Source organism: Petromyzon marinus, chromosome 35 (genome assembly GCF_048934315.1).
Source record: "Petromyzon marinus isolate PM22_M1 ecotype Great Lakes invasive population chromosome 35, UKy_Petmar_22M1.pri1.0, whole genome shotgun sequence".
NCBI classification, from domain to species: domain Eukaryota; kingdom Metazoa; phylum Chordata; class Hyperoartia; order Petromyzontiformes; family Petromyzontidae; genus Petromyzon; species Petromyzon marinus.
Window position 1 is genome coordinate 158,548 of NC_133701.1, and position 25,470 is coordinate 184,017.

Genomic DNA, 25,470 nt, shown 5'->3' on the forward strand with positions numbered 1-25,470 from the left:
TTGCTGTTTGACTTGCATCCCACTGGGATTTTTGCACGCAGCGTTGGTGTACGGTACTATTTCAGGAATATTTTGATATTTTTTTTCCAGGATTTTATGTTTGCACAGTCACATAGTCACTTTAAGATGTTTTCTTGTTCATGTTTTTGTTTGTTGCGGTTGCACCCGATTCAAGAGCCGAATGGCTCACAGGGCTATACCAAATAAATGGAACTATGAACTAAAATGGAACTAGTAAAGCTAGTTGGAAATATAATCCACTGCAAAGGTTACCGGTTCCTGGCATCAGAACCGGCCATCGATTCTGAAAACGGTTACCGGTTATCTGGTTACCGCTTAAAATCCTCGACGTGAGTACAGCAGCAGCCGCGCTAGAGGAAAACCTCTCATAGCTGGCACCTCGTCGCGTTTCGCTAAGTGCCCAACTCGCAGCGATGGGGGACGCGTTTGGCGGAGACTTGTTCAGCGTCTTCGACGAGGAGGCGGACGAGAAGCCGCTGGGAGTTCCCTCGCCCAGGTGACTTCCACACTGCGACGCAAACACAGGCGCGGCTTCTTCCCTCCCTCCCCGTACGCCTCTTTCCTTTACCAGCACGTGTGCTGGGCGAGCGCCTAAAGGCCGCGGGCGATCCCCGGTCTCGCCTGGAATTGTCCCCGAACACAGGCCGGTGGCTCGGGATCGCCCGAATGGTTGCCAACTACAGTACTTGATCTTCTTTATACCCCTACCTGTCCCATCCCTGCCTGTACACCCCCATCAGCCCTATCATCTGCCTGTGTACCCCGACCAGCCATGTCATCTATCAACTATAAAACAAGAAAAACGGCCACTGCATCGCGCGCTTTCAGATGAGCTTCTGCGGCCGTCTGCAACTCGCTTCCTTCCGATATTAGGAAGCCACTGGAGCTTTACACTTTTAAATCTAGTTTGGAAACTAATTTCTTTAAAATTGTTTTTTGTGTTTAGTTTGTCGTCCTCCCCTGGCACCTCCGATTAACACGGTTGGCTACGTACGGTGCGAAAGAAGTTAAACATACTGTGCATACATGAAAGCTCTTCGAAATGGCTTCTCACGTGGTAATTTACAGTAGCAGCCAAATAATCTGCATGTGTACCCTCTACTAGCCCGATTAACTGTCATTTAACATGTTTACTTTTGCTCTTATTTTCCACATGATGGGATTTGCTGGATGGAAGTATGTCCTGATTTGATAATTTCATTGTATTGTTTAAAGGTCCTTGCTCATGCCACTTCTAGGAGCAGGGCCTCTGCTCCCGGGAGCTTTTTAAAGCCCCTCAAGAGGGTATGTTCAGCTATTCTTTCATGTTGGCCATACAGTACGTCTTATAAGAGGTCATTGTGTTGAGAACCAGTATTGTCATTCCCCGCAATGCAGTCCATATATATAAAATCTCTGTAACCATTGTCTTTGCCCAGGCAAAAGAAGACTCCAACCAAACGCCCATATGGATGCGAGGAGACTGGGTCTGCAGCCTCAGAGAGGGGAGCCGGAGCCGATGGGATCGACGAGCTCATCAGCAGAAAGCGTCTCAAGCTGGAGCGCAATATTACTTTTGAACAGAAGTAGGCATCAGCCGCCACCAAATATTCCTCTTTCTTCATCAGTGAACCCACATTTTTTTCTCATGGTTTCCAGGAAATTTGAGAAGCATAATTATTTATATTTTATTAACAGTTTCTGAGTGCAGGTCCAAAGGCCCAACACAAGCGGAGAGCAACAAACAGCACTATCATAGTTTTAATAAGAGTTCACCTTTCTGGAAAATTCAAAAGTGCTCTTGCGAGCAGCTTGACGTTTCGGGCTCATGGGCCTGTGCTCAGAAATTGTGGTTAAAGAAAACTAAAATACCCAAACACGTTGCCTGTACTATGGTAGGTGAGGATTTCGGTCTGCAGGAAGCGCGACTAAGTTGTGATATCACTGTTGTTGATACTCGCTGTGCTTTAGCCTCACCCAGCTCATGCCCAGAGTGAAGACCGTGAGGGTAGAGACACTGGAGGGCTGCACGCACGAGGTGAGGAGCTCACGCAGCACGGAGGGGGTTAGTACGTGGTGCCAAAAACACACTGACATGGGGTTAGTGTGGTACCGCATTAAAAACAACAAATCTCACTTAGAAACATACACGTTAAAATGGGAATTGTATGCAAAATATATAATTCGTGATTTAATAAAACTGGCACAATAAAATATGTTATGTAGCTCTTTTGAATTGTTACTGGTACTTGGTGAGACAAAGGGCATTGGCATGGCTCTGGTAGCACATTCGCCGATTGTTGCATAGGTTTGCGGTTCGAGTCCACCAGGCTGCCCTGCTTATACTATAGGTGTATTAATCAATGGGTGTTAAAGATCTTGTGACGTCATTCGAGTATGCTATTGTGTGATGATGTCACAGTCTACATTTCCCGTTATTTTGAATTTACCTGTAATTTATTATTTAAGGATTACACAATAATTTACCCCTACTGCCATACCAATGCCTACTTGCAGCCCAGGTGCTAAGTCACCTTGTGCCACAAAGGGACAGCTACCACTGGGGGTGCCCTTTTAAATGTTTGAAATAAGATGTGATGGAAGTCGCTTATCGTGTGTCAAACGCTCTGAAATGCCCTGGAATAAAGTGCGCTATATAAAAAAGTTATATTATTATAGTTGTGCATGCTCTTGTGTGTGCCAGGCTGATGTGCATGTCCCCCTACCTGTGGTCTGTTCACCAGGTGGCCATCGCACAGGAGTCTGCTTACGAGACCCTCAAGCCCAGAGTTGGTTTGCCGGCAAAGGTGGGTGGCTTGTTCTTATTGTAAACATAGTTGCTGAGCACAGACACGAAGGTGGTCAACAACAAAATGCACTGTCAGAGTTGTAACAGATAAGAGTTAACACTTCTTGAATTGAGCAAAGTTAAAATATCTTGGAGGGAATAGCAAAGTGGAGCAGTACAAGCAAAGAAGCAAAAAGATAATTATTTTGACCTCCAATATGGCAGTTGAGTGGGTGAGCATGTGAGTGTGTGATTAAGTGAGTTGATGAGTGTGTTATTTTCACCTGTGTGGTTGTTGAACACGGTATGGATGAGCCAAGATGAAGGAATTAAAGTAAAGTTCATGTAAATAGTAACTATGGTAGTAGCGATAGAAGAGTGAAAAAGAGGTAACTGACCACTTGAGTGAGTGGAGTGAATCGGTGAGTGCTGGATCATCAATCCTAACAATGTTGTTTATCCAGGAAAGTGTCTCTGAATCACATGTACACAGGTTCCATCCTGATATGGAGATGTATGGCCAATTCCTCAATGACTAATTGTTCATGTGTGGAGAAACTGGTGTAACGAATGAAAACCTGAACCACCACATTTCATTGTTGGCTGGGTGATTTGCAAAGTGCTTACATGTAAACAACCCTTTGTGTGTGCGCACGTCCTGACCAAACTCTTTACGCGTCCCTTCTCACTTCTGTCTGTGCCCATAGGAGTATCCGTTCCTGCTGGACCCGTTCCAGCGGGAGGCAATCCTGTGCATTGACAACAGCCAGTCAGTGCTGGTCGCCGCACACACGTCGGCTGGAAAAACCGTCTGTGCCGAGTGAGTTTCCTTTGCTTTTGTGATGTCTCAGTATCTCACAATTGGCAATCAAAATGAGTACCTGCTCAAATGAACACTGAGGCAGTGCTCATTTCCTCAGGTATTTATTCTGATTTCTATTGTTACTCATTTCTATTTGGTAGTCTCTGATCTCATTTGTATTTGGTTGCGTCTACTCAGATTTTTGCTTTATTTTTGTTCTAATTTCTATTAATTTTTTGCTTTGATTTCTATTTGCTTTCTTGTTGTACTTATTTTGTATGTTATAGTTTGTCATCCGTAAGAGGTTTTTTTGGGTTAAATTGCATAAATATATAAATGTGTCGTTAAACCCGCCACCACCGACACGGCCAACTAGTAAGGGTTGTCACGTATGCAGAACATGCCAACCTCTTATGGATGATATTGGTTGCGAAAGCCTACGTGTTAAACAGTTTTTGTTATTTTGGTGACCCTGGTCGATTACTGTTGCAAATGAGACCATCCTTGTCTCTTGAGTTCTCATGCCATTGAACAAAATAAATTAAAACGTTGAATTTGAGCTTGCGGTGTCACCATCAGGTACGCGATAGCGCAAGCTCTGCGTGGAAAGCAGCGCGTGATATTCACGAGCCCCATCAAGGCGCTCAGCAACCAGAAGTACCGAGAGCTACACGAGGAGTTTCACGATGTGGGGCTGCTCACGGGAGACATCACCATCAACCCCAGCGCCTCCTGCCTCGTCATGACCACCGAAGTGCAACCGCTAGCTTTATCATTCTAACATCAGGGCGGAAGGGTGGTGGCGCAGTGGGTAACACTTGTGCTGACTTGAATGCCTGTTTGTGTGGAGTTTTTTCCATCCTTGTTCTGTGTTGGTTTACTCCAGGTTCTCTGATTTTTCTCCATAGCTGCTACAAGGCAAAACATTCTGTAATTGGGTATATTGTGATAGAATGTGTTCCACACAATTGATTATCGCAATTTGAACAAAATCTGGAAAGTGCAGAAATCTCAAGGCCAAACAAATTTAAGCTAAATGAGACATTTGTATTCCCAATTCTGCTCTTGGATCTGAATGCTGGACTCTTAAGAGGGAGCGTGAAAGAAAGTTACTGGCAGCAGAAATGAAGTGGCTGAGAAGGATCCTGGCAGGAGAGACTACAACAACTAAGACATGAACATGGGAATTGAAATTAGAAATTTGGGAAGTCAATTTTATGCTGCAGCCTTCACAACACAGGTGGCATTGATGTTCATCTGGGAATGAGGCTGAATGCTCCGGTTTTATTGCAGATCCTGAGAAGCATGCTCTACCGAGGCTCAGAGATAATGAGGGAGGTGGCCTGGGTGATTTTCGATGAAATTCACTACATGCGGAACCCAGGTAGGAAATACAATGTCTCACTGCATTTACATTTTAATCTTTTATGGTGGCATAGTGGTAATCACTTGCATAGTGGCTGACTGCTTTTTTTCATCTATAATATGCTCAACCACCACACTGTAGGTCACAACAGCACACTCGCACACTCATTCACCCACCATCCAGCAGGTCACAACACTCATTTCTGCTTCTTCCCCCATCGTCTCATTTCCCAAGCTCTTATAACTTAGCTCAATTCAAGGTACGTGTTAACTCTTATTTACCACACCTTCAAATTGTGCTCTCTGTTGCTGGCCACTTGGTATTTTGGTCCTTTGGGCCTGTGTTCAGCAACTGTGTAAAAATAAAAAAAGTTGTGCTGTTAGTCACGTAGACCCGTCACGTGTGATTCCAGTCTGAATAAGTGCTCACTCTCTATATTTGTTCCAATTGCTCCCCTATTTATCATATTAATGGTGATATATGTATATCTGTGTATGTGATCGTGTGTTCATGTAATAATAATATTGTTAGTTTTTGATAGAGCGCCCTTTATGGCAGGGCATCTCACACCATATTACATGGTTCGGCGACTTGCATCCCATCTCGTCTCAAACTTTCTAAGTGCACCGCTAGTGGCATCTATCCCTGTGCGACACAATGTTACTCAGGAGCGGCCTGCAAGTGGCCATTAGTTTGCCAGTAGGTGGCGATGAGTTCTATGTGTATTCCCCAATTGGTGATTTGCGGTGTAATTTTTTTTATTAATCAAGTTTGGACCGTGATGCCGGTACACAATGGCCTGCTCATTTCCAGCAATGAATGACGTTGGGGGGGATCTGCAAGGTTCACTTTTCACCGTGTGTGTGTGCATCGTCTGTGCTTGGCAAAGAGCGCGGCGTCGTGTGGGAAGAGACCATCATCCTTCTGCCAGACAATGTGCACTACGTGTTCCTCTCTGCCACCATCCCCAACGGCACGCAGTTCGCTGAGTGGATCTGCCACTTGCACAAACAGGTGACCCACCAAGCACACGCTCTCAGAGAAACTTCTTCGAGTCCAGGCTCCTGCTGAGTAATGGAGAGGCTGGCACACTGAGCCAGCAATCCGTTCATGGAATGGCTGAATTACCAATCTGGATAAGAAGGCATTCAAGAAGGTTTTTTTTTCGTGTCAAAGCCTCTTGAATGGAACAATTTTTACTTCTATACCAGGGGTGAGCAATTTTTTTGACTTGCGGGCTTCAATGGTTTCCAACATTTGACAGAGGGGCCGGGCCAGGAACAGATGGATGGAGTGTTTGTGTGAACTAATATAAATGACATGTAAAAATCATTACATGAAAGGATTTGGCCTTTAACATGTAGCAAAGCATTTATTTGCAAGGCAATTTAACAAATTGCATGAACATGAACAATACAAAAACATATTCTTAGTTTTTTCGGTAAAGTCACGTTGAAGGGAAACAACAAAATAATAAAATATATATAAAACAATAAAAAATTCTCACGACGTTTCGACAATAACTCAAACGGTCATCTTCAGGTGTGTTGGTTTGCATAAATGTATTTTTAAACGGCGCATTTATTTATTTATAAAAACGTTAGCGCCACGCGCAACGTTTTGGCAGTTTATTTAGGACTAGTCCATCTATATTCTGAAAAGAGGAGGGGGGAGACGACATTTTTTATAATGTATGCTGTCTGAAAGCCACTGTAAGCGTGAACAATCAATTAAGACCTGAAATGGTTTATCAAATCTTTCCAATGATTGCTAAGATAGAATCCATCTTCTCGGTTGAAATTGTCTCTGTGCTTGTATATGTGGATAGCCTCATGAACGAATCTCTCATGGAAGCCAGATGGCTTACAAAGAACCTCTGTCTTGGAAAAGTCAATGGCATGTGAGCCTACTCAGTAGGCTCACATGCCATTGAGAGATTCGTTCATGAGGCTATCCACATATACAAGCACAGAGACAATTTCAACCGAGAAGATGGATTCTATCTTAGCAATCATTGGAAAGATTTGATAAACCATTTCAGGTCTTAATTGATTGTTCACGCTTACAGTGGCTTTCAGACAGCATACATTATAAAAAATTTCGTCTCCCCCCTCCTCTTTTCAGAATATAGATGGACTAGTCCTAAATAAACTGCCAAATCGTTGCGTGTGGCGCTAACGTTTTTATAAATAAATAAATGCGCCGTTTAAAAATACATTTATGCAAACCAACACACCTGAAGATGACCGTTTGAGTTATGGTCGAAACGTCGTGAGAATTTTTTATTGTTTTATATATATTTTATTATTTTGTTGTTTCCCTTCAACGTGACTTTACCGAAAAAACTAAGAATATGAATTACTGCAGTCACGAAAGCTTTAAATCAAAATACAAAAACATGTCATAACTCCCGGTCAAAGTGCGCCATCTAATGGGGAAATGGGGGCATTACAGGAGAAAGGTAAAATTGAATTTAATAATATTTGGACAAGTTCGGCGGGCCGGATTAAAAAGCCCAACCGGCCGTATACGGCCCGGGGGCCGTACTTTGCCCATGTCTGTTCTATACAAAGCATAAATTTAGCCAAAGGTAAAATCCTGTTGTCATATCTAGGGTGGAGCACCCAGCAACTACCTCATTGAATGCATTTGATACAATGTGCTGTAAAGCAGTCCAGTTGGTTGATGATCCATTGTTTAATGAGTACCCCACTCATTCACTGGTGGTCAGTCGCCTCCTATCACATCTACTTTGGTTGCCATGTTGTATCTATCTTTTGTCTGCGCAATGGATAAATATGATTGTCCAAAGCATAGATGCTCACTTACCGAACATGTTCCAGTAGTCATGAAAGCTAAAGAGGAGATGTCTGTGCGTTGTGTGTGTCACAGCCATGTCACGTAGTGTCCACCGACTACCGGCCGACCCCTCTACAGCACTTCATCTTCCCAGCTGGCGGCGACGGCCTCCTCCTGGTGGTTGACGAATTTGTACGGTCGTGATTTTGTGCCCTTTGCATGCGTGTGTGTGCAGTGTAGTTCAGTGGTTAGCGTGCTATGCAACAAACTCGGCGACCTGAGTTCGATCCCCCCTCAACACCAGTAACGATTATTCAAACCGGTCCTGGGCTTCCCCGAGGTCGACTCCGCCTTGAACGAGGACCTGATGTGGTGTGTAAGCATCAGCACTGTAGACCCGCACGTGGTGCTGGCCACCCACCTCGTGTACCATGCCGGCCTTAATAAGGTGCTTGCTAACAGCACGTTTAATTCCATTTAGTGCCATTTATTTGGTATAGCCCTGTGAGCCATTCGGATCTTGAAACGGGTGCAACCGCAATAAACAAAATACAAAAACATGAACAAGAAAACATCTTAAAGTGACTATGTGACTGTGCAAACAGAAAATCCAGGAAAAAAAACATCAAAATATTCCTGAAATTGCACCGTACACCAACGCTGTGTGCAAAAATCCCAGTGCCCCAACAGTGATGAAAGGCTATATTGATGATCTTTGTACGTGTTTATGCTGCTTTTAACTAGTCAAGGCCTATGACACTATAAAGATGACAATGGCTTCTGACCTTGTTCCCCAAGTCATGAGGAGTCCGAACTAGGAGTCAGAACCATTTCCGTGTACTTAGGGGTCTCACTAGGTCCTGTCGGTCATAAGTTGCACATTTTTAATATGTGGCTGTGATGGAATTCTCATTTGGCATATACAATGAAAGGCTGCTTGATATCTGGTTACATGAAGAAAAATTGCTAAACAGTTTGACTATGTTTATATACTGTACTGATAACTTGGTAATGCTGCCCATTATGTTGAGTCATACACCTTGTTGCTGAACCTAGAATGAACTAAAAAAAATGTATGGCCTTAATTTTAGCCTTACCACACTGCTCCCTTGCTGGGAGTGAGAGTGGAAGGAGGAGGAGTTCCTGTGTGTGGAGGTCTTGTGTGTGCGAGTTAGAGCCGGGAGGAGGAGGGTGTTATCACTGGTTGATCCACTGCTGCTCTGTGCTGTCTGTTTCAGCTCGACTTCAAGGAAGACAACTTCCTGCAAGCGATGTCCCTACTGCGGGAAGGAGGCGACCCATCCCGCAAGCGCAAGGGCGGCAATAAAGGTGCGTAGAGACCCTCATCACATTGGCTCAGACAGAGCCAGAGGCAATGCTGCTCTGCTCAAATAGTGTGGGCTGGTGCTCATCTCTGGTGGAGGCCCAATGCCACATTCATACGGTGGGGTCCAATGTCTGTCGGGCAACCACTGTTGGCTTTCCACAAAGTGGTACTAATTTTTATTGACCCCTGGATTAAAGGTACATATATACAAGGGAGAAGATAATACAATTATAATAATGTAAAAGTTGTAATGTGTGCAGTTTTGGTTCACTGTCAGGGCTAAATGAATTCACGATAGTGTGAGGGAGTTTCACAAATGTGTGGTGACTCGCCAACCGACTTGCCTATAAGGTGTTGCAGGCCATGTGCAGCATAGACACGAATGCCTGACATAAAAAAAGCAGCTCCAGATGTTGGATTCAATTTAGTGGAGCTTTTTCGGCCAACTCCATTAAATGCATCATTGGGCTGTCTTCATTCTTTGCACTGGACTGACACTTTGCAGTTTGTCGATTGCCGTCGTCGGTTCCCACTGTGGTGCGAGTCGTCTGCCACAGACCCAAACCCGGCGATGACATCAGCGGGTAAGACCTTGGTCCGCTTGTGTGCTTGCAGGGGAATCCAATGTCTTCAAGATCATCAAACTGATCATGGAACGGAACCTGCAGCCCGTCATCATCTTCAGCTTCAGCAAGCGCGAGTGCGAGACCTACGCCGTGCAGCTTTCCCAACTCGACTTCAACACGGGTACATACGATGCAAGGCGGGTGCCATTGTCTATCCACAGCTGGGTGAAGGCCTCCCCATGCCACCCTTTGTTTATCTGCTCATTCATGAGGCCGAATTGCTACATCTGTGCATAGATGTAGATCGGGGTGAATGCAGTCTATGGTAGAGAAAGCCAAGAGGGACTCCGTGGAAGGTTTTTCGGTTCACGTTTTGCCTCCCAAAGGACCCCATGATTTCGACTAATGTTCAAATTTGGATTAACAGTATGTTTACATCATGCACGCAGACGCCAATTTCAGCCAATCCGAGTGCTCGTAAGTGGGCTGAGCATTCCTCAGCCAATCAGCGACATCTATTTATAAGCATTTAGACCTTCACTGGCTTGGTTTACATTACGTTTTCTGTTTTGGCAGTGGAAACAGCTCTTGCAGACTCAGTGATTTTTACTTATTTTTTCAACTTATAAGTTAATAGTGATTCTAATGGCCCCTAAAGTGAATTCTCAAGAGGAAAGTAATTAGCCTGAAAACAAAGCAGGACATTTTTGATATGCATGAAAAATGGGTAAAAACCAGTGCACTTATGAGTGAGTTTAGCTGGACCCAATCCACCATTTTTACAATTTTTGAAAATAATGACAAAATTAAAGCTACCAATGCGAACGATTCCTCGACCAGGATATTAAAAGGTCGGGAAATTATTATATCAATAAAAAACTGCTAATATGGATTCAGGAGAAGGAAAAGCGAGGTGAGTCTGTAGATAAGCTTAACCATTGTTCTTATAATGTTTATTTCTTAATATTGAGTGTTTAAATGTAACGGATTAAAAACACTAACCGAGGGACTACTATACATGTAACAGAATAGGCAAGGAGCATAGAAAGGCTCTTGCATTGATACAGTGAAGCTACAACTTTATTTGTTACTTATTACCCGCAACAACTCAAATTCATATGTTGTGTTGCGCATTATATAGTTTTGCATCAAACTTGGGATCCATGTTTCCAAAGTATCCTTGCCAATTAGCATCTTGCAGTTTAAAAAGGATTTTTTTCAATAAGCCTTAGTCTACTGATGAGACATTGATCGTCAAAACTGTTCCAGAGTTTTTTTTGTATTGATTATAATTATTGATTTGTAACGCTTGCTGCCATGTTTGTCTGCTGACCAAGTCGCCCTTGAAAACTAGCCGTATAGCTCAATGGGTTACTACCTCGGGTAATACAATCTATTAAACCGAAGCTGCGCTCTCAGATGGCCATGGGTTGTTGATGGGCTATGTAAAAATACTTCTAATATTTTATGAGGGGACAGATATGGAGGGCGAATTGTCTGCTTGTTTATTTTATTACAATTGCGTCTACTCGCTGGATCCTGATGAATTTGGTTACAGAGGAAGAGAAGTGCCTGGTGGAGGAGGTGTTTAACAACGCCATGAGCTGCCTTTCAGATGAGGACCAGAAGCTGCCACAGGTGAGAACCTCTCCACCACTGCCACCCACACCACCCATACACCCTCACTGCAGCAAATGGCACAGTCCACATGCAGCCAGGGCTAGCAAAACTAATGAGATGGAACAGGGGAAATCTAAATGACCATACCAGGTGTCTTAATTATATTCTAAACTTAATTATTCACTTCACATAATTAATTGTAAAGCAATCAAGTTGATCGATTATACAGAACTTATTCACTCCAGTCACTCATAAGTGGTCAGTTGCCTCCTTATCACTCTTCTTTCGCTACTACCATGCTTACTGTTGACGTTAATTTTACTCTTTGATTCCTCCATTCATGTTGGGACTCGGTCTACCAGATACTGACTGTGTCATCTCACCTATGCTGTGTTAACGACACTGCAGGTCACAACACTTCTCACCTGACACTGCTTCATTTTTGAATTCCCTCCCATGATCGTATATCCAAAGCACTCGTAAGAACCAGTAGTCTGTTAACTTTTATCTATCACGGTTTCGATAGTGCTATTTGTTGCTGACCACTTGATGTATTCGCCCTTGGGCCTGAGCTCAGCAACACATGGAATGCTAAACTCCACAGAGGGGGCACAGGCAAGTGTGGATGGTACACAGTTCTCTGTGTCGGTGAGGGCTGATTTGGTTGCTCAGTGACATTGCCAACCACATTGCTAATGACCATGTGAACCACGTGAACACTGTGAGTAGGGTGAGAAGGGAGACCGGGAAACAGTCCAGAGAGAGAGGGAGACAGGGACAGAATTCTCCTCAAATCAAGATTAGTCCTCTGAGAGTTTTGACAGGGAGAAAGTCTGGTGAGTAGAGAGACGTGGACACAGGGACACAGTCCAGAAAGCAGCTGTGCAGACAGAATTGGGCTATTAAATATCCATAGCCATTACAGAAATGTATAATATATACATTGTTTCACACACAAATGTATGCACAGGTAAAAGCAGCTTTAAATAAAATGTTGTCGTGCTGAAATGGCCAATTCACATGGTCTAATAAACACTAGCGTAAAGTATCATGTGGATCGTACGGTGATCTATTCACATGTTTCATAAAAGAATCAACTCAAAAATAATTAATGTGATTTCTATGTTAAAGATACGGGTAAATTATTGAAGCAAATTGTTGTCTTCAAAACAGTTGAGTGTTTCACTGTGTGTGTAACCTGCCAGCGGGTGTTCGACACTTCACGTGGCCTTAAAGTGTACATAGTCTGGCGCAAGGGCTGTGGTGATGTCACCGCCACTTAGTGGCAAATGCCGGTTGTTGTTGTGTGTCTGTGCCACAGGTGCAACGAGTGCTACCCATTCTAAAGCGAGGTATTGGCATCCATCATGGTGGGCTGCTGCCTGTCCTGAAAGAAACCATTGAAATTCTCTTTTCTGAGGGCCTCATCAAGGTGAGTTCATGGTAGCAAGGGAGCAGTGTGCCGGGTAGAGGGAGAAGTTTTCAGACATGTTTGCCCTCTACAGATGCTTGTGTTGTGTGTTTCTCTTTGTGCCAACATGATTCATTGTATATTTGTTTACTGTGCTGCTCTTGCTGCTCCTGTGCATATGTTGCTGTCAGTGAGTGTATGCTTGTGTGTTACAGTGTGTGTGAGAAGCGTTAGTGCAGTTGTTAGCGCACCGCACGATGCACCCGGTGACCCAAGTTCGATTTCTGCTCACAGCCAACACCAGTGATAATGATCTGTTTTGGTCCTGGGCCTCCTCTAGGTGGACTCAGCCTCAAATGAGTACCTATTGCGATGTGTAAACGTCGCCACTTGGAAGACAAAGGCGACTGGGCATGATGCTAGCCACCAACCCCCTCGTCTGCCGTGCCGGCCTTCATAGGTGCTCGCTAACAGTACTTTCCCCAACTGTCTTTTAAGGCTATACAGGAGATCTTTGTGTTTGTGTTGCTGTGTGTAACGCAGGCTCTCTTTGCCACGGAGACATTTGCCATGGGCATCAACATGCCGGCACGCACCGTGCTCTTCACCAGCGCACGCAAGTTTGACGGCCGCGACCACCGCTGGGTATGGGGTTCTCGGCCGCTTGGATAGCTTGTGTAATGTGATTTGGATTTGACCAAACACCCCAATTTAGGACCGCAGAGGAGCTTGGGCAATTGTTGGTAGTGCCAGTTTTGGCCGCCTTCCCACTTGTCTGTGATATCCCGCACCTCGATGCGAAAACTGTGCACATTATAACTTATGCAGTGTTTGGCCACAACCATGTGTGGCTGTCCATACATGACTTTAAATTCACGTATATTTGGTGTTTGAACACCTTATATTTACGCAGGTAAAATAGGTAAAGTTAAGTAAAACTATTATCGTGACCATCAATTGTAATAGTGTAAACCATCTGAGGTAAACACAGCTGCTCATGCTTTGGGTTTAATGGCGGCCTGATTACTGGTGACCAGAACAACCACATGTTCCACAACAACACAGCAAGTACAAGCGGTCTCCAATTTACAAAGGTCTGATTTACGATGATCCACATTTACGACGTTTATATCATGCCACCATGGATTGATTTACAATGCAGAAACTTGATTTGTGATGCATCTTCCAACATGACTCCAAACACATTTGAACATAGTCAATCTGGTTTCCGATTAAGTTTCCAGGAACGCATTGTCATAAAAGCGCCAACCGCCTGTACACTTATACTGGCTCAGAGATTTGCCCATGGCTGGGGTGAGATAGCTGTAAACCAGCAAGGGTTGTGGTTCCACGTTGATACTAAGAAGCGAAGATTGTGATTGCTCGTCCCCCTCCCGCACTGCTCAGATCTCTTCTGGCGAGTACATCCAGATGTCGGGCCGCGCGGGCCGGCGCGGCATGGACGAGCGCGGCACCGTCATCCTCATGGTCGATGAGAAGATGAGCCCCACTGTCGGACACCAGCTTTTACAGGTGCCGCGCTCACACCGTGACACCGCCTATCAGCTTTCACCGACTTCCACTCAGCCTACGCATTAGTGCATCAGTCTGCGCTCTGACCATTCACCTCAACTGAGTGTTGGATCATCAATCGACCTAACTGCTTTGTGTTGAATTCTGTTAAGTGCAGTGCAGTGAGGTAGAAAATGGGTGCTCCACGCCAGATTGTCCACAATATTCCAACGTCGGACAAAAATATGTGCCTTGTGTAATCTTGATAACTGCTTGTGTCCACCAGGGCTCACCCGACCCGCTCAACAGCGCTTTCCACCTCACCTACAACATGGTGCTGAACCTGCTGCGAGTGGAGGAGATCAACCCCGAGTACATGCTCGAGAAGTCCTTCTTCCAGTTCCAGCAATACAAGGCTGTGCCTGATCTCCTGGCCAGTGAGTGGCCCATACCCACAGAGAACCACCGCCAGGACCCAGGGCATAACACTCCTCCAGCTTCTCACACATGTTCTGGCCTTCCAGTAGGTCAACTCAACCTTAAAAATGAGTACCTAGTGCAATGTGTAAACATCAGCACAGGAAAGACAAAGGTGGCCAGGCGTGGTGCTGGCCACTCACCCCCTTGTGCGCCGTACCGGCCTGAAAATGTTCTTGCTAACAGTACTTGCACGAACAGTCTGTTAAAGGCTATACGGGGATCTTTGTGTTTGCCTGTGTGTGTTCGTGCGTGTGTGGCCCAGAGTTGCAGGCACTACAGGGCCGTTACGCTGCGCTGTCCGTCCCGGACGCGGCAAGCGCCACCTCCTACTACCACATCGAGCAGCAGCTGCAGCGCCTGCACGTAGAGGCGCGCGCCATCACACTGCGGCCACAACATTGCCTACACGTGCTGCAGCCTGGCCGCCTCGTACAGGTGCAGCTGGCTATCGGCGGAAGCGCCATCCACACCATAGCCGGAGTTCCATCTCGCACGCTTCACTCACAGAGAATTGCCACAGATAGGCGAGTAGCTTAATCACAAGGCCATGACATGTGTTGACGACTTAGGGAGGTCTTTCTCCAGCGGTGGATAGATCATTTCTGATGTTGGGTTAAATACGTCCACCGCCTTGGCTGTCTTCTAATCGAGTGCAAATCCCATGATGCTAATAACGATACATGCTATTGTCGTGGTGATTGTGGATGTGGTCAATGCTATGCCGCAAGCATGGCTGTTTGAGTGAGTATGATCACCTCTTCTGTGTCTGTGCCCTGTCACGCAAGGTCACACATGGGAAAGAACACTTTGGCTGGGGTGTTGTCGTCAACTTTCAGCGCAAACCAACAAGCCAGGTGAGCTACGGCATGTAGGGAGAATGCATCTTTTGTTACATCATCATTGTCTTAATTATTCTTCGTCTCCTTCCTCCAGCCTTTACAGTGTTATTGTTGTAAATTAGATGACAGTGTTATTGTGAATAATCGGAATGAGAGTGGAGGTTTAGTTGTGAATGAATGGGATGTGCTTGATGAATTGTGTGTGTGTGTGGGGCAGGAGGAGTTCACCCTTGTGGTGGAGGTGCTGTTGCTGTGCTCGGAGGAAAGTGTGCGGAACGCAGCAACAGAGGCGCCACGGCCCCCGCAGCCCAAGGAGCGTGGGGAGCTGCAGGTCACCACACACGTGCACACAAGCGCACACGCACCCAAGCAAGGACACAGACAAGGATACACACACCTGTATACACAAAGACACTTGGACACATATACATGCGCACATGTGCGCAGATCTGTAAAGGTCCAAATCAGTCAAATAAGGAAAAAATAGACTTGCAAATTATTCAATTTGGATTACACATAGCAACATTGCCCCCTTCCCCACTGGTAAGACTAATTCCCACTTGCAGGCTCTGTGGCACACAGGGGTAGCTGCCACTAGGGTTGCAATTTAAATACAGGTAGTCCCCGACTTACGATGGTCCAACTTACGATATTTCGATCTTACGATGGCGATAGCGATAGCGATATAACAAAATTGTTAAATATTTTAAATTTCGCGCGGCAAGCAAACGCAGCAGCGTACGAGGTACGATACTGTAACTTTATTATCGCCATCCTCCTCTTCTGACAACTAAGTTAATGTAGCCATCAACAACCTAACATCGTTCTAGTATGCAGCCGATGGACAGAATCTTGGTGAGTACAGTAGAATATGATACCTTACGATACGTTCAATGCATGTATGATACGTAGCTTTAGCGATTTCATTTTGGGGTTACCACGATACGATACATACGTTCAATGCATGTTAAAAGTTTTTTATAGCAGATAGGATTGTTTCCTGAAAAAACTTTCTATGAAATTGCAGTTCATGTAGGTAGACTAAGAATGTACCTTGTTTTTTACTTTAAATTTTACTGTGAAATACAGTATTGTAATTCATAAATACATACAGTATATAGTTTATACAGTAAGGTACTGTAAATTGCTCTGTTTTGCTCAATTATCACCATTCTTTAAGACTCCTGGGTAGGCTAGGCCATTTTCGACTTACGATATTTTCGACTTACGATGGGGTCGTCGTAACGCATCTCCATCGTAAGTCGAGGACTACCTGTACTCTTTGGTTCTTTCGGTAAAATAAATCACGACGTTTCGGGCGCAACACAAGCGTCCATCATTAGGTGGGAAAGCATGGTCTGCTGCTGAGGCAGACTGTTTTTAAAGGTTTGAAATGGGTGTAGCTCAAGGGTCATAAAGAAGTGGCTGGGGCTAGTGATGTTAATGTGTGAAATTAGCATTATAAAACTAAGCTAGGAGTGTGGCCTCCTAGACGAGGGCACGGAAGTGGCTATGTTAATGTGAGGGATTATCATGATGTTAATGTGATAAATTAGAGCACGGAAGTGGCTATGTTAATGTCAGAAATTAGCATGTAACTGTAGAAAAGGAGAAGAAGAGTGGCCTCCTCGACGAGGGAGTGCAACCCAACGGGTGTAATCCAAAGGGCCTGTGAGTATGAAAGTGCAATCCAAAAGAACCAAAGAGTATGGATTCCTCCAGTCACAAAAGCTTCAAATCAAGTGCTATTTAAATGTTTGAGTTGTGACATAAGGCGCTTTTGGTTGATGAAGAAATTAAGTAAATACCATTAATTACAAACATAAATGATCAAATCCCTGGGGGATTGATCAATCCATCACCACTTTTATGAATGTATAGGTAGGTTTTCACAGCCAGTTACAAGTATCCCTCGATTTACAAAAGCGATGCATTCAAAAAACACGTAAAACGAAATTTTGTAAATCGGAATGGCTTTTAAGATACATTTTATACGAAAAATTAAGGATGTGATTTGGATAGTCATTCCAACTCTACTCCTAACCTGCGCTGTCCGAGCTCTCACCGAGCTTACATTTACAAGCAAATTTCTTACATTGACATGCTAATCTCTCACAATACAATGCCACCCCCCACAGCTCTGTCGTACCTCCCCCACATGGGCATAGCTGTCCCGCCCATCTCTAAACCATTTGCAAACAGCTCTTTGATTGGTGTAGACCTACTGCAGGTTAGGAGACTTCTCCTACATTAACATTAGCTGCCCCGCCCATCTCTAAACCTTTATAAACAGACTGCCTCGGCAGATTTCCTCCTCTTTTTTCACCTGAAGACGATTGCCTGCGTTGCGATCGAAACGTCGTGATATTGTTATTATTTTGATTATTTTTTCTATCTACGTGGCTTTACCGAAATACCCAAAGAATATCTATGACTTTTCACAATACAATTTTTTTTTATAATAAACATAAATATGATAAAATAGTAATGAATTAAAACTAAAATTATTCACCTTTTCCAGGAACTCACCAAAGGTCTCTGTTGGAATGACTGGAGAGGTGACGTGGAGACATTAATGTTGCAATGGAGAATACCGTGATGCTGTTGCAGATGTATTACGCAGCCTCCTGTGTGCTTCTTGTTTGATCTCGTGGTGCGTGCCATGTGAAATTTCATTCATGCGGAAATTCTATTTCGTTAATGAAAAATTGTCCATAGTTTATCAATTGTGTTAACGTGAAATTTCATAAACCGAACGTTCATAAATTGAGGGATACCTCTTAATACAATTCACAATAGATTTTTGAGTTGGATCACGTAACAATCTGGTCAAATTAATGCTTTTACACGTGACAATTGAATTTGTTTGGCTATATCAAGTTGTGGTGGGTCCAACGACACAAATTTGGCCAGATCATTACGTGGCCTAAGCCAAAAATAACTTGTAAATTATAAAGGCCTGTTATTGGTAAATTAATGCGAGTGTGTCTGTAGTGTTGCTCATGGCGCTGTGCCATGCCGCTGTGCCCGTGCCCTGCGGCTGCTGCGCTGCTCTGAGTAGGTGGTGCCGGTTGCGCTGGAGCTGGTGGAGGCGATCAGCACAGTGCGGCTCTACATGCCACCGGACCTTCGCACCCCCGAGGCTCGGCACCATGTCCTGAAGACCTTGCAGGTGACGCCTTCTCCCCCAGCCCCCACTAGCCTCACCCAGCCCCCGTAGCTTTCACTCAATGCTTCATCGATCTGCGTCGATTGTTCCCTGAGCGGCTCGTCCACAACTCAACGATTCACTCCAGGAACTCACTCATTGGTGGTCAGTTGCCTCCATAAACTGTGTGTGTGTGTGCATGCCTGTGTTTAAGTCGAGCAGAAGTGTTGCAGTTAGTGTGCTGTGCTACGAACTCGGTAATCATAGTTCAATTCCCGCTCATGGCCAACGAATGTGGTAAATATTGGAACCGTTCCTGAGAGGGAAACAAAGGTGGCTGGGCATAATGCAGGCCATCTACCACTTTGTGTGCCGTGCCAGCGTTCATAGGTGCTCGCTATAACAGCCTTTGTGTTTAGGAGGTGAAGGCTCGCTTCCCAGACGGGGTGCCACTGATGGACCCCGTGCACGACCTCGGGATCAAGGACCCCGAGCTGGAGGCCGTGCTGCACAAGACGAGGGCCTTTGCTCAGAGGAGGCTCGCTCACCCGCTGCACACGAGCCCGCAGCGTGACGCCATCCGCGACATCTGTGTCAGCAAGGCCCAGGTTAGTGGCGCCGTGCACCAGCCAGTGCTTGCCTCTCTGCCAGCATTTTCCTTAATGGAGTCGAACCGCAAAACGTAACCGTTAACTGGCACTGACCCCAACATTTCGTGAACCTGAACCAATATAAATGTGTCTGCTCAAGAACAAAAAACGTTAAGTGGAGTGGGGTAGGGGAACAGGTAGTCTTGATTGAAGGGGCAGGGATCCTTACCCAAAAGGGAGAGATTTGCTGACATAATGTTTGGCTGGAAATACAAATCTTCTCATATGTAACAATAAATACACATACGTTTTCAATTAAATGGCACTTTAATGCCTCTGCTGCTCAAAGAGCCTTATATCATACCTCATCTCAAAGGCCATGGTGTGGCAGTCTGATGGCGCTGTGGTTGCAATGTAATAGCGGGGTAGTGATGGTGTGGTAGAAACGTGGTGTGCCGGTGGTATGGTGGTGGCGGTCGGGCTGCGATAGGTGGCGGAGGAGGTGCGCGCCGTCAGGAAAGAGGTGCGCCGCGCACACATGATGCTGCAGATGGACGAGTTGAAGCGGCGCAAGCGTGTGCTGCGCCGGCTCGGATTCTGCACACAGGCCGACGTCATCCAAGTGAAGGGCCGGGTGGCCTGCGAGATTACCGCGTGAGGACGGCATGGCATAGCACGGCATAGCGCGACACAGCATTATCCGGCACCTGGCGTCGTACTAAAGAAGAGGTGTGTGCTCTCTCCCCTCCCGCTGCGTGCTCATCCCCAGCGGGCACGAGCTGCTGCTCACGGAGCTTGTGTTCGAGGGGCTCTTTAACGAGCTCTCCCCCGAGCAGGCCGCCGCGCTGCTCAGCTGCTTCGTCTTCCAAGAGAAGGTAGTGGCATCCGTCCACCCTCCACCGATCACTCCTACATGGCCACGTTACTCTTGTCCAATGTCTTGCCTCCTCATGCATCCACGTGGTGGCACTATAATAGTCCCACTGTGTTCCAGTGGCTCTGTCAATTGCCGTGACCCACATCTTTGGATGGTGCAATCGTCGATGTGTTATGGCTGCATGTGCAGTGTCTGTTCTACACACTGCCGTGCGTGACTTTTATTACTGTGTTAAACTCACTCCCTCCACTCTTCAGCAATTCATTGCCATGTGCCTTAACACATGACACTTCGCTGCCGTGTCCTGTAGCACGTGACACTGCCCTATCTCTCGGCAGGCCTCGGAGACGCCGAAGCTCGCCACGGATTTGGCTGAACCTCTCCGAAAGATGAAGGTGAGCACAGTCAGCTCACTGCTGCCCATCCATACCGGGTCCGTGTGGTGTGTGACATGCAGGAGTGTGCGTGTGTGGTGTGTGACGTGCAGGAGTGTGCGCGCCGTATTGGACACGTGTCCATGGAGGCCAAGCTGCTGGGAAGGGAGGATGCGCTCCTGGATGACATCCGGCCTCAGCTCATGGATGTCGTGTACAGCTGGGCCCTCGGAGAGTCTTTCTTCACCATCACCACCATGACCGACGCCTTCGAGGGTACGGCTGGGATGCATGCATACAAAAACGAAGATCCCCGTATAGAATATAACAAACTTTTGGGACAAGTTATGTTAGCGAGCACCTATGAAGGTTGGAATGGCACACGAGCGGGTGGGTGGCCAACACCACGCCTGGTTGCCTTGGTCTCCCCAATGTTACTGATTTTAGGCTAACTCAACCTAAATTTTGATTTAAAGCTTTCGTGACTGCAGGGATCCATCTTCTTGATTCTTTCTTACCGAAAGAACCAAGAAGATAACTCAACCTAGACGATGTCCACACCAGTTTAGATACTCGGCAATAAAATTGGCTGTGAACGGAAATCGAAATCGGGTCACCGGGTTCATATTCCAGTGTGCTAATCACCGCACTACTGCTCCTGGCACACAGACACATGCACAAGGACGCATGCATACGGACGCATGCACAAGGACGCATGCATACGGACGCATGCACACGGACGCATGCACACGGACGCATGCACACGGACGCATGCACACGGACGCATGCACACGGACGCATGCACACGGACGCATGCACATGGACGCACACACTCGCACAGGGACACACACGGACACACATGGACACACAGACACATCTGCCATTTGCCACTGAGTTACAGTGACGTCACCACGGCGCCTGTGCCAGGCCAGGTGCATTTTGAGGCCACGTAAATTATCGAAGGCTCGCTGACAGGTTACGGGACAGGCCCAGGTGCCATGGGTTGACTGAGATGACTGGCAAATGCACCATTTGTGCCCCCTACTGTGCCAACTTGCTCTATATTAGCCGCCTGGCGCTCAACTCGTTGTGAGCGTCACTCCTCTGCCCTCCGTTGTTGTTGGAGGGCGACTGCCTCCAACTGCCCAGTAGCATCCTTCATGAGCCACTCAGCTCCACATCATCCTGTACCGCATCAATCCATCTCTTTTCCAGGCCGTGTCCTACACATTTAGCCCCCTCTATCCAGTCAAACAGAAGCTGCTTGAGCATGAGGTGGCTGGGCATGCAGGCTACATGACCCAGCCAACACGGCATTGCCCGCTGGAGGAACTCACTGATGGGAATGTGTCCATATCTTTCAAGGATTTGTGAACTCCTCGCACAATACAGTCTGGTTAAACCCAGAATAGGGGATGGATCATAGGCAGGCCATCTTGAATGTTTATAACTGGCGCAGATGGTCCATTAGAGAGGACACACCCCCAGGGACGGAGGCACCCCCGCTCCACCCCTGTAACTTGTTTATGTGCTTCATTGTTGGGTGCATGAGGTCCCCACTATTCATTGTATGATAGTTTGTTCCCTAATTACCTCCAGTTAATGTTAGTGCGATGCACAAACATCTCTTTGTATGTAGCACCTCTAGAGGTATGTTCTTTCCAGCATATGGCAGTACACCAAGTGGATACATGTACATCTGTACGGGGATTGATTATTACCCCCCTTGCACACGGGGATTTTCTCCTGATGCTGTGGTTTCCTCTCACATCTATAAGACACTCAGTAGAGTTAGACAGATTGCAAGATAGGGTCACAGAGCTTGGGCAATAGCTGGCGCCAGTTCTCACTCACTTCCCACTCGTCTGTGATTTTCCACGCCTCTGAATCCTTCTCTCCCTGCGAATGTGCCCATTACAAATGTGACTTTTACTTATGATGGCAGGCGGTGGTGGCGCTCATTTGTATTCCACTGTGGGTGCTCCGGTTTCCTTCCTCATGTATAAAAGCTCATTAAATGGCTGAAAACATCTTAATATACAGAGGGATCCATAGCTTGGGCAATTATTGGGGCCGGCTCACCACCTGATTGCTGACTTCCAGCTCATCCGTGGTTCCTCAGCATTGTGAGATGCAATTTGCATAAACGATGATGCGATATATAAAACTAAACATTATTATGTAGACTTAACTCTGCACTATCCCTGGTGTTCATTCCTACCTGCTGGGTTCATGCTGTCACCATCCTTGAATCTCACCCAGATCCGGAAGGATGCTGGTGAACAGTGATATGACACAGACGTCCAGAATAAACACCTCATTCCAGACTCGAATATCGCACCTCCTGGCTTTGACATTCCTCCTCAAAAGACACTGGACATCCGTGAAAACGAGCTTCATGGCTTATCAGATTCCTCTCGTCTTCATAAAGATACTGATTCACTGGTGTCATCATCAACTTCATCAGAACATCGTGATCTGGCTGATGCGCACATGTCCTTCATATATGAAAAATTAACGGCACAAGCCAAATGAGTGCAATTGCTGCCCATGCAACCCAAACTAGTCCGAATAGTGAACCATTGTAGTCTACACTCTTTCAATGGAGGAATAGCAAAACTACACAAATTTTCTTCTTTGGTTCTTTCGGTAAAGTCACGTAGAATGAGAATAAAATAATAAATTGATAAAATAAAATAACACAATAATATTCTCACGACGTTTCGGCCACAACACAAGCGGCCTTCATCAGTCTCGTCCCTTCACCTGATGAAGGCCGCTTGTGTTGTGGCCGAAACTTTGTGAGAATATTATTGTGTTATTTTATTTTATCAATTTATTATTTTATTCTCATTCTACGTGACTTTACCGAAAGAACCAAAGAAGATGAATCCTTGCAGTCACGAAAGCTTTAAATCGAAATCTTACACAAATTTTCTCCTAAAGCCCTCTTACGGCCAGTAGACCTCAACATTGTCATTTAGCTCCTGAATATATTGCCATATGCAAGAATAGAATTCCTATTATTTCCGCGGGTTGCTCTCCAACTTGCCCACTTCAATATAGCTGGGTGGATCGTGTGTGCGTGTACTTTGCAGGCAGCATCATCCGCTGTTTCCGGAGACTGGAGGAGCTCCTAAAGGAGATGGGCAAGGCAGCGCATGTCATTGGAAATTCCGAATTGGAAGAAAAGTTTAATAAGGGTAATTTGTGATGGTCACACAATGCATCATGAACACACACACACACTTGTACTCATCTATACACATGCATGCACACACACACATGCATAGAGACAAAGGTCTCCCATGTAGGCTTAACAGACTGTTGGTGCAAGTGCTGCTATCGAGCGCCTAATGAAGGCCTGCACGGCACAAGAGGGGGGTGGGTGGCCAGCACCACACCCAGTGTGGATATTTACCCATCGCACCAGGTACTCATTTGAGGCTGAATCATCACATGTATTGGCCATGAGCGGGTTCGTAGGGCAGCGCATTAACAACAACACTGCTATTCCCCACACAAACGCTCACGCACACATGCATATGCACATAAAACAACATTTACCCCTAAGTGGCGGTGACGTCACCACAGCACTTGCGCCAGGCTAGGTGCACTTTGAGGCCACGTGAAGTGTCGTAGGCTCATCGGCAGGTGTCGTTACAGATCCAGGTGTTATGGGTTGACTGAGATGCTTGCTGTCACATTTATGTGCTTGTTTTCACCGTTTGTTAGTGACGAGGGCCACTAAGTGTTGCATTTGTGTCTCCCTACAGCTGTCACTGCCATCAAGCGCGACATCGTGTTTGCGGGCAGCCTGTACCTGTAATGCTGCCACTCACGTCACCAAGCCACCAGCCTATACCCACAGCTCCAACCCTCACCCACAACCCCAAACCTCGCCCACAGCCCCAACCCTCGCCCACAACCCTTGGCCACAACCCTAACCCACAGCTCCAACCCTCGGCCACAGCCCCAACCCTCGGCCACAACCCTAACACACAGCCCCACCCCTTGCCCACAGCCGCAACCCTCGCCCACAGCCCCAACCCTAACCCACAGCCTCAACCCTCACCCACAGCCCCAACTCTAGCCCACAGCCCCAACCCTAGCCCACCGCCCCAACCCTCACTCACAGCCCCAACCCTAGCCCACAGCTCCAACCCTAGCCCACAGCCCCAACCCTAGCCCATAGCTCCAACCCTAGCCCACAGCCCCAACCCTCGCCCACAGCCCCAACCCTAACCCACAGCCCCAACCCTCACCCACAGCCCCAACCCTAGCCCACAGCCCCAACCCTAGCCCACAGCTCCAACCCTTACCCACAGTCCCAATCCTCACCCACAGTCCAAACCCTCAGCCACGACCCTAACCCACAGCCCAAACCCTCGCCCACAGCCCCAACCCTAGCCCACAGCTCCAACCCTCACCCACAGCTCCAACCCTCACCCACAGCCCCAACCCTCGACCACAACCCCAACCCTCGACCACAACCCTAACACACAGCCCCAACCCTCGCCCACAGCCAAAACCCTAGCCCACAGCTCCAACCCTCGGCCACAACCCTAACACACAGCCCCAACCCTTGCCCCAACCCTAACCCACAGCCCCAACCCTCACCCACAGCCAATACCCTCCACTTAACCATTACCCACCTCCTGACCCTTAACCCACAGCTATCTAAATTATGTAGTTGCCGCTGAGTGTTGAAATGTCTTCGTCATTTGGCATTGCTGATCTTGCTTAAAAGTAACGTAAGCGGTCAGAAGACAGCACATTTTTTACAAACTCGTTTTATGTAGAAGTGATTTACAATTGAGCCAACAGGATTTGTTTTTAACATTGTACAAAGGTTTTTTAAAGTCGTGCTTTGTAAAACACATGCATTCAAAGGGGCCTGGGATTTTGTGGAAAATCAGTAAATCGCATTGGTTTATTTAGTTTGTGTAATAAACACATTACAACTGTCAA

At 46.4% G+C, this 25,470-nt stretch overlaps 1 protein-coding gene across 1 annotated transcript; it reads left to right on the forward strand.

Moving 5' to 3' along the window:
* The first annotated feature begins 359 nt into the window (after positions 1-359).
* On the forward strand, positions 360-25,470 carry LOC116948772 (exosome RNA helicase MTR4-like). Its single transcript, XM_032965840.2, has 27 exons — positions 360-517; positions 1,440-1,586; positions 1,972-2,038; positions 2,745-2,807; positions 3,496-3,608; positions 4,170-4,344; positions 4,884-4,974; positions 5,846-5,970; positions 7,849-7,947; positions 8,994-9,084; positions 9,698-9,829; positions 11,207-11,286; positions 12,590-12,700; positions 13,223-13,324; positions 14,087-14,212; positions 14,478-14,628; positions 14,934-15,106; positions 15,457-15,525; positions 15,728-15,841; positions 18,572-18,682; positions 19,078-19,266; positions 19,739-19,902; positions 20,018-20,123; positions 20,464-20,520; positions 20,613-20,775; positions 23,598-23,702; positions 24,276-25,470. The coding sequence occupies exons 1-27, from the start codon at positions 435-437 to the stop codon at positions 24,326-24,328; spliced, it is 3,060 nt and encodes a 1,019-aa protein (XP_032821731.2). The 5' UTR covers positions 360-434; the 3' UTR covers positions 24,329-25,470.

Excerpts from the sequence above, each read along its gene's own strand:
- LOC116948772 (XM_032965840.2), top strand. The coding sequence starts at position 435 with ATGGGGGACGCGTTTGGCGGAGACTTGTTCAGCGTCTTCGACGAGGAG. Across the intron at positions 2,808-3,495 it reads GAGTTGGTTTGCCGGCAAAG|GAGTATCCGTTCCTGCTGGA; the intron begins GTGGGTGGCTTG and ends CTGTGCCCATAG. Across the intron at positions 19,903-20,017 it reads GTGGCCTGCGAGATTACCGC|CGGGCACGAGCTGCTGCTCA; the intron begins GTGAGGACGGCA and ends GCTCATCCCCAG.